Source organism: Cicer arietinum, chromosome 2 (genome assembly GCF_000331145.2).
Source record: "Cicer arietinum cultivar CDC Frontier isolate Library 1 chromosome 2, Cicar.CDCFrontier_v2.0, whole genome shotgun sequence".
Lineage (NCBI taxonomy): Eukaryota > Viridiplantae > Streptophyta > Magnoliopsida > Fabales > Fabaceae > Cicer > Cicer arietinum.
In genome coordinates this window covers 4,178,289-4,190,813 of record NC_021161.2, presented here as the reverse complement: position 1 = coordinate 4,190,813, position 12,525 = coordinate 4,178,289, and the positions used below count along the sequence as shown (strand labels likewise).

The 12,525-nt window shown below is 25.9% G+C and overlaps 2 protein-coding genes across 3 annotated transcripts; both read right to left on the bottom strand.

Annotated features, from left to right (window-relative positions):
- Nucleotides 1–952: 952 nt before the first annotated feature.
- On the bottom strand, nucleotides 953–2,674 carry LOC101506411 (GPI-anchored protein LLG1-like). The gene is made up of 3 exons (XM_012712261.3): nucleotides 2,448–2,674; nucleotides 2,241–2,297; nucleotides 953–1,378 (listed from the first exon to the last, which is right to left on the bottom strand). Exons 1-3 carry the CDS (start codon nucleotides 2,527–2,529, stop codon nucleotides 1,011–1,013), a joined length of 507 nt encoding a protein of 168 aa, XP_012567715.1. The 5' UTR covers nucleotides 2,530–2,674; the 3' UTR covers nucleotides 953–1,010.
- A 1,957-nt stretch (nucleotides 2,675–4,631) lies between these two features.
- On the bottom strand, nucleotides 4,632–8,997 carry LOC101506737 (caffeoylshikimate esterase-like). Of its 2 annotated transcripts, XM_027331286.2 has the most exons (9): nucleotides 8,862–8,997; nucleotides 8,524–8,740; nucleotides 7,551–7,580; nucleotides 7,146–7,272; nucleotides 6,894–7,040; nucleotides 6,364–6,494; nucleotides 6,146–6,283; nucleotides 5,934–6,032; nucleotides 4,632–5,133 (listed from the first exon to the last, which is right to left on the bottom strand). In XM_027331286.2, exons 2-9 carry the CDS (start codon nucleotides 8,656–8,658, stop codon nucleotides 4,906–4,908), a joined length of 1,035 nt encoding a protein of 344 aa, XP_027187087.1. In that variant the 5' UTR covers nucleotides 8,659–8,740; nucleotides 8,862–8,997; the 3' UTR covers nucleotides 4,632–4,905. The 2 variants fall into 2 exon arrangements, with proteins under 2 accessions (XP_027187087.1, XP_004516669.1); XM_004516612.4 differs by having other exon boundaries at nucleotides 8,524–8,990.
- Between the last annotated feature and the right edge of the window lie 3,528 nt (nucleotides 8,998–12,525).

Below are 12,525 nucleotides of genomic sequence, written 5' to 3'. Positions count from 1 at the left end.
AATTTTTTTTTGTTGTTTCACATTCTTCTAAATACAATTTTATTTAAAAATAGTTATTCCTTCCAACTTCTATTACAAACTCTAACACCGTTAAATCTAAATATAATTAACACATAATTTTTTTTAACCTAAAAATAAACTCTAATATAATTAAAAATTAACATTTTTTAACCTAAATTAATCCAAATGTTTTATTATTCATTCTTAAAATAATAATTTTGAATTTCTTTTGAAATTGTTGGTTCAAATTTAGAGTATCAACACTGACAGATTAATTGCAAGATATCAATTTTTATTATATTATAAAAGATAGCGACGATATTAAGATTATAGTGTTGAGTTTTTTTGAAATTGTTGGTTCAACATTTTTTTAGTTTTTATCTTCTATAATAATCGTTTCAAGGTGAAACACACTTTGGAGATTTCTTGATTGAACATATTTTTCAATTGGTTGATTAGATTCTTGATGGAATTGGAACTACTGAAAATCGAATTGAAAATGTTAATCAAAATCAGAATTGATGAATCAGAATTCAATTTGTTGATAACAGAAACAATGGGCTCATCGTTTTGAACCAATTCTCAATCGTTAGCTTTCACTTTTTCATCCATCAACGCAAAGAAAATGAAAGTGAATCAATTGAAAGAAGATACATCTCATTAAATTGAGTTTTAACAAATAAAATTTAGACAAAAATTCAACTCAAAATTGAATTTTTATTTTTTAAACAAATATTTAAAGACTCCAATCTAAAAACCAAACATGTTACAAGCTAGCCAAAAGCCAAGCCACAAATCATCACCTTGTACTTTCTAGTAATCAAGTAAATGGAAAAACAAAATATATAAAACTTGAATAATTAATATACTTTTCTTTCTTATTAATAAAAATTAAAATTAAAAAAGTCCACCATCACACATATAAAAGGTGCATATATCTAACTCAAATGAATGTTCAAAAACATTAATTATTTATTCAATTAATACAAGAGGGGGCATTATATGAACCTTTAGAACAAATGGAAAATAAATCCAAAGAAAGCAACAATTGAAATGATGAACATAGAGTGAGGAGCATCCACATGAAAAGAGGTAGAAGGGTTATTAGAACTATTGGTTGATTTCACTTGACTACAATCAAGACCTTCTTTCCCTTCTTTGCATTCATTAGCAAATAATCCAGGTGGATATTTTCCATAGATATTTATGTAACTAAACATAACTGTAGCACAATCAGTTGTCATGTCATTGATTTCATCTGAAAATGGACAAGCAAATTCTTTGAATGCTTCACAGCAAACCTTTGGGGGGTATTGTGGTCCTTTACATTGGCTTGTTAGGATTGTGTAGTTTTGGTTCTCAAAATCAACTCCACAAGCTGTACAATTTCAAATAAATAAATAATCACTTATTGGTTCAATAATTGTAAACTCTAAAACAAATTTGGTATTGAAAGGATAAAAAAGAAAATATAAAACAATGTTTATTTTAAAGTGAATTTGCATTAGATGTTTTATGTTTTCGATTTTTCATACGATGAGTGTTATTAATATATTTTTTTAATATTTTTTTAATGTGTACCGTATATGCTATTAAAATTTAAATTAGTCTTATTAAATTATATAGGTCTCACATGAATTTAATTAAATCCGTTTAAATTTTAATTAATTAAAAAATGTATATTGATTTATTGAGAAGAGGATTTGTTGTTAACATTTCTTACACATACAAAATAAACATTAGAAAAAACATTTGAGGGTTTTTTAAAGTGCATTTTGGAAATAGAATAAATATTTTTGAAAAGTATCAACATTATTTTCAATATTTCAAAAAATGCACGATTTCATTTTCATTTTTGGTTGAAAGTAAACCAACCCTATTTTTCTTTTTGGTTTCATTTTCAATTTGACATGTTAATGAAATTTTAAAACTGACACAATATTGTTGTGTTTATTTTAATTTTAAAGTTTTTGTATTGATAAGTGAAAAGAAAAAGAAAAAGAATTATAATCTATGTATATTATCATCAATGGAAAGCTTAAGTATGACAAATATGATTCAATCCTCAACAGCTCCTCCAAAACCTTTCTAATTTCTTAGACATGATTTAAAGTACTTTATTACAATATGATTTCCACAATTCAATTAACTCAAAGGATTCCCATGTTAAAGATATATAAAAACCATAAAGATTTCAAATAAAAAAAATAAAGGCATGAATAACAAAATTGTTAAAATACCTTTCTTAGCTTGTAGGAGGGCACGGCCAGTAGATGCCCCATTATCAAATATATCATCTATGTCAAAAAAATTGAAATCAAATTAAATCAATCTTACAACAAATATGAATATCAAACATCTATGTTCATTATTAATTATCATATGACACATTATTTAAATTAATTATATTGAAAAATGTTGCAATAGCTTGAAAAAAAATAATGTACCGGAGAGGAACGGTGAAGAAGAAACCAATGTAGCTAGGAGGAAAAAATAGAGAATGGAAGAGAAGAAGGTATATGAACCCATTTTCTCTTTCACTCTCACAATTTTTTGGTTTTTAAATTTTCTTTATTCTTTTGAAAGGGTAGTGTTTCTTTTTTTCTTCTTCTTGGTTTTGGAGAGATGAAAGGGAAAAAGGTGACATTGCATGAATTGTGGTGGAAATGAAATTGGATTGTTTTGTTTGTTAGGTTTAGCAATGTTTAATTTCAATGGTTCTCCGCATGTTACCTTGGCTTTTGGTAGTTATTGGTAATTTTTCCATGTGTTAATAATATACAACTGTTATATTATTAATTAATATTTATTTATAACAGTAAAATAGAAGAAAAACCAAAAAAAGTATTTATTACTTGGATTAAATAAGTTGTTAGTTCTTCTAAAGTTTCACTTTTATTTTAGTCCTTGTAAAAAAAATTATTGACTTTTAGCCATCTAAATTTTTTAGTTGCATTGCTTATGGCCTCTTCTAGTGAATGAAATGTCATAATTTTGCTAAAACAAAATAAACATTAAAGAAATTTTTTAAAGATAAATGACCTTAAGTTATAATATTTTATGTCAGATATAAAATTTAAATTTATTTTATTAATTTATAACTAAAACACTCCCTCATGATATTATATAGTAATATGTAATAATGTTAATTTTATCTATTACTTTTTTTTTTCTATTAATAGTAAATAGTAATTTTTAGGCTTGTTTCTATGTATTTGGACGTATGCATAGTGGATATGGCCTCAGAAGTGTGAAGAACATGTTATTAGGCCCAGTAAAGAACATGTTGGGAATCAAAAAACTTATTTACACCCTTCAAACTAGCTCTACACCCGAACAATTTTTATAAATTCTAATTTTACCTTTTATATTTTCACAATAAATATCAAATTTCAGAAAAGATGAAATGTCAGAATATCAAACTTTTTAAACTTTAGAAAAGCTGAAATGTAAATCTAATTATTATTTTTACATTTTGACCGCAATCGATCAATGTTAAATATGAAAAAAATTTACTTTCATTATTAACCTTATTAATCCCCATCCCTTTAGGTTCCATTATATATTAAATTTTATACTCATAAATTTACTTCCTCCGATTTTAATTATAGACAAAAGAAAAGTTTAGATTTGGTGGTCCTTTTTAGTCCAACCTTGCATACTATTATCTCACTTATTATGAATTGTATAATCACTTCTAAACAAAGATTGAGACAAAGTGACCCACTTTTAGCATGGAAAAGATTATAGTATTAGAGAACATTTGCTTTAAATCTGAACTTAAGCACCCTTGTAATTAATAGGATTTATTTAAATATTACAAGAGTGAATAATATAATTTTATCATTTTCCTCAATTAAAATTCTTCTATTTTACTTCGATAAACCAAACAGACTTTCAATATACATGGATACATTTTTCACCCGTGACAAAAATAATATGACACTTGATAGAAAATACATGTTTTTTATCATCATTAATTCAATTTCTTAGAAGCAAGAACTTTTTATGTAAATACTTCTAATATCATAAATTTGATTAGTATAAAGTGAGTAAAATATTAAGTGAAAAAATAAATAGTGATTATTTAAACAAACTCATTATAATTTGTTATTATACACATGCAACATTCACTTTTGACTTATTAATCAACAGTTATAATATTTATCTTACATTCTAAAATAAATTATTCCCTTTAAAAAAGTTGAATCATAACGTTATTGTCAATTTAGTATAACTCAATTCTTAACTTCAAGGATTCAATTATATATTGCCACAATATTTTTGTCACCATTTGTTTTGGCAGTTTGTAGGAAGAAGACAAGGTAAATAACAGGTATTTGGATATTTATTTATATACAAATTTTTGGTAAAAAAATATTTCTTTTCATAAAAAACTATTTTGTATTGAATTTAATTTATATATATACATTATCAAGATAAAGATTTTTTATACTATCAATTAATTATAATTATTAAATCACTAATAATATTTGACTTTGCAATATCTCACCTATATGATTAGTCTTTATTTATCGACTTTATAAAATTATTTAAACTCTCGATACATAAAAATTTAATTATTTTATATTTTATATAAAATATAATAATTGAAACTTACACACATGATATAACATGAAAAGGAGGTTCCAAGATAAATCTCAATAAACCCAATTTTGTGTTCCCACTATAGATATAATCAAGTTACATTATTCATATAAAACATGTCTATGATCTAGTAATTGAATTTTTAATTAAAAAAAATGTAAAATAAAAGAACAACATATTTTGATTCACCAATTATTTGTATATAGAACCAAAAGCAATTATTTTTTTTCCTTTGGGTGAAAAACAAGATGAATATTCTTCTAATTCTTCTTTTGATAGGAAAATTTTAATCACTATTTAAGGTTGATTGTGTTTCAAGGTATGGTCATCAAGCCAAGAAATGATGTCATCAAGAACTTGAATTATTGTTTCATCAGGCTCACCCTCAATTAGAGCATGATAAGCATCTTTGTAAAGTTTAAGGTTCTTGTCTGAAGAACTTGCTTTTTCATACAATGCTTTGCTTACTGATGGATCAGTCACTGTGTCAGCTTCCCCATGAAGGATTAATAATGGTATAGTCACCTGTCAATATTCATCACGTGTTAAAAAAATGAATAAATTTCATTATAAAACAAACTAAGATTTAAACTGAAGTAATATAAAGAAACTCAACGTCACAAAAGTGGTCTTTATGCTAAAATATTACTCATTCTCGTATTTTTATAAAAGACAATTGAGCTAAAATTTAGTCAACAAAAGTTTATATATCTAGTTCATAATATGGATCAAATATATCAACTTTTGTTGACTAAATTTTAACTCAACCATCTCTTATAAAAATAATGAGGAAATATTTGTTAAGAGTCTCATGTTTTATGAGATAAGGTCCGACAGATGTATTTATAAGTGAGGACGATCATCGACATACAAGTTGATTTTATAGAGTTGTGTTAGGCCTAACTAAAATTATAAAATGCTATTATAGTCTATTTAAGATCCATTAGACCACCTACTATTTGGTTACTCAGGTCACGCTCCAGATATCCAATCCTAAGTACGAGGGATGATATGTGTTAAAGTCTAGTATTTTAAAAATGAAGGCAATTCTCACTTTACGGGTAAGTTTTGTAGGATTGTATTAATGCGAAAAATTATCCACAACTTATGCTTTTATCAATTCAAAAATTCCATAATGACCAACATAACATTAATAGAAATCAAATTCTTGAGCATTTGTCTTTACATTCAAGACTATGCCTAAGAATTATTCCAAATGAGTTCAGGGACTCACATAAAAGGTTAATTCAAACAGGATCAGTTTGTTTAGACTTTAGACATATAACAAGAATGATAAATAAATAAGTAAGAAGTTGAGTTCATACTTCTTCCAATTTTTGTTCGATTTCTTCGGTAGTTTTAAGAAGTTCCACAGCACTCCGCAAGCGTGGTTTATCCGTATAAGAAATAACATTATACGCCGTCTACAAAGACATTAGATAACTGTCACTATCAAGTAGTTCGAGAAAATCGGAGCGAAAAAGAGACACCGACACATGAAGAAAGATATCTTAAAATTTAAGTTAGGCCTACATACCTGTTCCTTCTTTTTTGGATCTTTGAATGCCGCCTCTCCTATATCCTGTGTCGGAACTAACTTACTCTTTGGAAGAACATTCGACATAGCAATCAGCATACGAAAAACCAACTTTGGTGGAATCATGTTTTCTGAAATCTACACAAAGTTTCATGTCAAAAAAATAAAAACAAATCATATTAGAACTCTTAGCATTATTGTGTTTTGATAAAAAGTACTTTACACATTGGTGCACAAAGAATGGCACCATTCCATGCTTTAGGTTGTTTAAAATGAATCTTTAATGAAACAGCTCCACCCATAGACTCTCCAAAAAGAAAGCTTGGAAGAGAATTAAACTCTAGATTTTCTGCCATAGAAAAAAAAAAACCAATTTTTTATCAATTCTCCCTTAGTATAAGTTATTTAACTTGTTGCAAAAGTTTCCAAAGTTAAGAACAACAGTCAATACACATTAAGGATTAAGGTATGTGTTAGAATAGCAAATTTGGTTCTAAAGAAAGTAGATAAACCTACATGAACACAATGATTGATAACAAAATTCGACCAATTGTGTCTATGTTTCCGACAACACACCTGTTGTTGTACCTGACATCAGACACATTCGATTGAAAGTGTGTCTGCTGTCTAACTTGTGTCACTATTCAACACTGACACATGTGATTACATTCAATAACTTTCATTTCTTAAAAATAATTACTTGTGTCTACGTATCAGTGTCATGTCTGGTGTCTGTTGTAATAAATACCTTTAATTTTGGAGAAATGTTCAATGACATCATCAACAAGCTTATCAAAACTTTGAATATAACCATGAAGACCTTCTGAAAGACCAAATCCAGGATAATCCATCGCAAAAACACCATATCCAGATAATGCAAGCTTTCTAGCTATTCCTGCAAAATGTTCCATTACACAATTGAGTTGCAAATTCCACAACATAACTTAATTTAGTTTAGTTACTAATTTATAGCTACCAGTTATGAATACCAGTCACATGCCTTCAAAGAAAAAAGTGCAAGTGTCTCCATATCCATGACAAAAAAACACTGCTGCTTTTGGCTTTGATGCTTTTGGAAGCCAACTTTTACCAAAGATCTCTATCTCTCTTGAGTTCACCTCATAAGACTGTTTTATAGCATACACATTATGATATCATGCCACATTGATATCAAAAAACGACAATGATATTATGGCATTGGTTATTATCTATGAAGCACAGACAGACACAACTTTAATACTGACACATAGATTTTGATAATTGATGTAAGTATCTGTGTTAGTGTCGTGTCAGTGTTAGACAATGACACTGTAGAACACAAACACACATTCAATCTAAAGTGTGAGTGCTACATAGATAATTACTTCATAAAGCATTAAAAACCATTTCAAACAAAACTTCTTACCTCTTTTATTTCTAGTCCATCAATAGGAGTCTGCAAAACAGAAAAAACATAAAATTATTGATACTAATATTTAAAGAAAATAAAATTTTGCAAACTTCAAGTTAAGTTCTCTGCATAAAATATAAACAAAATCAAACAAAATTGATATGCTTAGTATTAAGTGAATAGTAGCAAATAAGATAAAGTAATAACTGCATCATATACCCTTCAAAACAGAAATACTATAGTGTCTAGCAGTGAACCATGTCTATTGATAAACCAATTCACTGTCTCACACTTAATAACTTCAAAAATTATAAAATATGTGATTGGATAAGAAGTGAGAAAAGAAAATGTGTGGTTGTTGGTAACATTTATTTATCTTATAATAATGTATTGATACTGACCCTATTGGATTTAGTGTAACATTCCACTCAACTGTTTCATTACAGTCTTGGAAGAAATTGCAACTTAGCTTCATAATTCTAAGTTGGAATAAATTCCCTATTAACAAATGTTTATAAATCACTCAAAATACTAACGACTAAAATTTTAGAATCTTAAATTAACAATTTTATATATTTATATTTGAAATGGTAATTTATTAACGTCAATTTGACATATTAATATTTAAAAAATATATATTTTCAATTTCAACTACCCTAAAAGGAGGAATAGCAAACTAACTAGAATCTCAAAGTCAATGAATTAAATCTATCCCACGTAGCCATATTGATGGAGCTATGTCCCAAATTTGTATAAAAAATATATTAAATTAAAACCAAATTTATTGCAACAAACATCACCAAATAGATGAAATCTTCCCAGAAACAAAAAGAATAAAACTTTAATAACAAAAACCAAATCAAACAAACTTTTTAACAAAAGGGTTTCATTTATTTCATTGTTCCAACAACAAAAGAAAAAACAAACCAAAACCAAAACCAAAACCATAGACATAGACATAAATATTAAATTAAATTAAATTAAATACCTTAAACAATATATGGTCGATACCAAGTTGAATATCCTTAATAGCCTCACGAGCTTTTCTTCTAGCATCAACTTCATCCATTTTTGCATCCAAAATCTTTTGCAATTTATCATCAATATTTGGTAACCTTTTCATCTTTGATAACTATTGATACCTTCACCCTCTCCCTCACTCTCTCTCTCTCTAGAATTCTACACAATTCCAAACACCCAGAAACCTGAATCAAATTAAACTAAATCTCATACACCCTTTCAAAATATATAACTGAATTTAAAACAATAAAAATTAAAAAGGTAATTGGAAAAGAATATTTTTTTATGTATAAAAAAAAGAACAACTTTTGTTTTTTTCTTCTTTTTGCTTTTGAAATGTGCCAACTATTAGAAGGTGGCAACTATGATGTTTCGTGGGTGCCAATATGGAATTTTAATCATTAGTTTTTCAATAACAACTCAAATAGGATCCGAAAATTAAGGTAAATCTGACTCAGAAAAATATAAGATAAACACAAGACATATATATATATATATATGGTAAAAGACGAGAAAAAGATTATAAAAAAAAACGTGGTTAACTAATTAAATTAAATAATAAATTAAACGGTCCTTGTACGTGTATCAATATCAACATAGGACACTGAGATTCTCTCGTTGAACCAACAGCCATTATGCAATTTATCATTCTTATATTCATCTAATAATATCATGTAACATAAGTATTTTTCAATATTAACTATTAAATTGAATATTTTTATAAATTAAATTAAAAATTGATATACATTTTGATATTAATCTAAAATGTTTATTATATAAATAAAATTTGTTAAGATGAACAGTAATTGTGGCTAATCTCACACAACTAAAGTGTATAAAAATAAAAATAAAATCTTATAATCGAACACAAACTCCTATGTGTCCACAATTTTACAAGTTTTTTGAACCATAGATACTAAATTATGATTTTTTTTATTTAGTTCATTTAATTGATTTATCTTAACTTATTGAGGTGGATAGTTCTATATACGAAGCCTTACGTATTATACAAGTCATTTTTTAATTTCTATTACAATCATTTAAAAACAAAAACAAAAACCTTTGAAATGAAATAAGAAAAAAAAAAAAAAAAAAACATTTACTTTTGTTACCCTCTTCGGATCCTAGCATGACAGTTTAGTATATATAGCTTCTATTTCATGTGCTATATCGTAAATTTCATTTTTATTAAAAGAAATTGATAATATAGTTAATTAATTTATTTTATATAGAAAAATAACTAAAATATCTTATGTATATTGATGTATTTAATAATTATTCTTTCATACTTCAAAATCATTTAATATTATTAATTAGAATTATATTTGAAAAAAATAATCTAATAAATTGAAAAAAGACTTATATTTAGAATGACAAAATTTGTCAATCAGGAACATATGTAGTATTTGACTAAGATTTGGAAAGAAGTATGTTAAAAAGGTTAAAGAAAAATAAAAATATTTCTCCTAACTTATTTTGCTATTACTTTTTAAGAAAAATACATTTCAGTGGAGATTAGTCTCATAATCTATTTTGATTAAAGACCAAAGATATGTTTTTTCCAAACCTCATATATGTGAATGAACGTTCTTAATCTAATTTTTCATTAATTATAAAAAGAAATTTGATTTTTTAATTCTTATAATTTAAAATAAGTAAATAAAAATAACTTTTTCAAAATGGCATAAGAAACTGAAAAACAGAAAAGTATTTACTCTGGTTTCTCATTTCTTAAGACTATAGCATCAAAATTTATTATAGCTTATATTTGATTAAGAGTTATTCAATATATTTTACTAAAGTTAGAAAGAGAAAAGTATTTTCTCCTAACTTATTTTACTTTTATTTTATATGAAAAATCTTATTTGTATTTATATATATAAAAAAATTATTATTGTGTATGGACATTGAAAAAAAATTCAAAGACATGATAAAAAATTATTATTACTTCAACATATGATAAAGTATTTACTTTGTATGTCAAAGCAAATATTTTAAGAAATATAAAATTATTACACGACTCTACCGCAAAACATTTTAATAATAATATTACACATAACTTATATTTGACTAAGATTAGGAAAAGAAAAGTATTCCCTCTTAACATATTTTACTATTATTTTATCAAAATAATAACTTTTATTTTACATATTTATTATTTTAAAATTTTAAAGTAATACTAATTATTACTTAAAGTAATAACATTTAAAATGGAATATGAGGTATATTTATGTTTGTTTTCTAAACATGGAAGTTGATTTTCTTTTTAAAAGGCCAAAAAGATGTAATTAAAAAAGAAATAGGCACAAGTAATACCCAATGACAATTATTAAAAACATGAATATGAATTCTAAAGTTGGAAAACTTGTTTGTTTTCATGACTTTGATTTTTATTTGAATACGTCACCTTTTTAAAATCAAATTTGAACACGTCATCTTTTTGGGTTTAGGAGTTTAACATATACTAAATTTTTTTAAAAAGAGTTGGTGACATGTGCACAAGAAATGTCCAAGGAATAAATTATCTACTCACTATATTTTTAAAGCAAAAGTTAATCAAAAACATATTAGTTATCTCAATTAATTTTGCACCACTAAATTCAACGGAAGAAATACAAGCAAATATGTTAATAAAGAAAAAATAAAAATAATATTGATAAAAAATAGTAAAAAAAACTTCATTTTGTCAAAAAGAAGAGTATTATAACTCTCCAAGTACTCCTACTTTTCCAAATCATAAATATGTGAAGAACCCAATTTCCTAATGGATTCCAAAGTTTTAATAACTTTCTTCACAAGACACAAATCTCTTTTATATGGAATTAAATTCATTTGGCATTTGCAACATTAATAATAATGGTAGAATGAGAAGACGAGGGAGATCCAATTGATTCATTATAATAATAAATTATATTCAATCCATCTATTTGATTAATTAGAAAGGTTAATAATATATCCATTATAAAAGTGAAATAAAATCCAATAGATCACTTTTTTTTGTCTTTTATGAAATCCAATCGATCGCTTTTTTTATTTTTTTACGAAATGGATGACTTACTATTATTTTTTTACTATGAATGGATCATATATTATATTTTCTATATACATTAAAAAGGCATTTTATTCTATGATAAAAAAACAAAAAGTATTATAATTATGTTAAATATATCATTTTAAATAAAAAAAAAATATTATATTGTCACCACCACCATTCTAGATGTGTATTTGAGAATCCTAACAAATATTAAAATTTATAATGTTGTTACCATCACTATCTATGGTCCAATTAGTGTATTAAATAAGAGTTAGGATTTTATCTATTTTCTCCTCTTATTTATGGTCCAATTGAAACCTACTTAATGGGGAGATATAATAAATATTGATAAAAAAGGAATAGAATGCTTAATAGTCAAAATTCAAGACTATACTATTTTTGGAACAAATCGATGTTAGATGAACCCAAACCTAGAAGAAAAAATAAATAAAACCCAACCTAACATGTTGGGTAACACATAATACAAGGAAATTGGGTATGTGTGGGACACTCTAAAAGGCCCCATCCTCTTCTAGTTTTCATTTTGAGTTTTGTACCAGGCACCCCCCCAATTTGACCTGCCACCCCCCCAGTATTTTTTAAAGACCAAAATACCTCTTTGTAAAATAGTATAATATTATTTACAAAATTACCATTCAGATTTCACACCCCACCACCTTCGAAAATTTACAAAAAAAAATGTTGGATTCGAAAGTTTAAAATTTTCGAAATGAATTTTAGTAAGTTACTCGAAATTGTTGCTATTTTAAAACCTTCGAAATGCAGTTTATTTAAAAAAAAGACAAATTTTCGAAACTTTGGATAAATGCCAAATTTTCGAAATAGACAGTATTCGAAACTTTGCTTGCATTTGAAAGTTTCGAAATAGAGTTATGCTTCGAACATTTGGCTTTTGATGAAACCTTCGAAATGTAG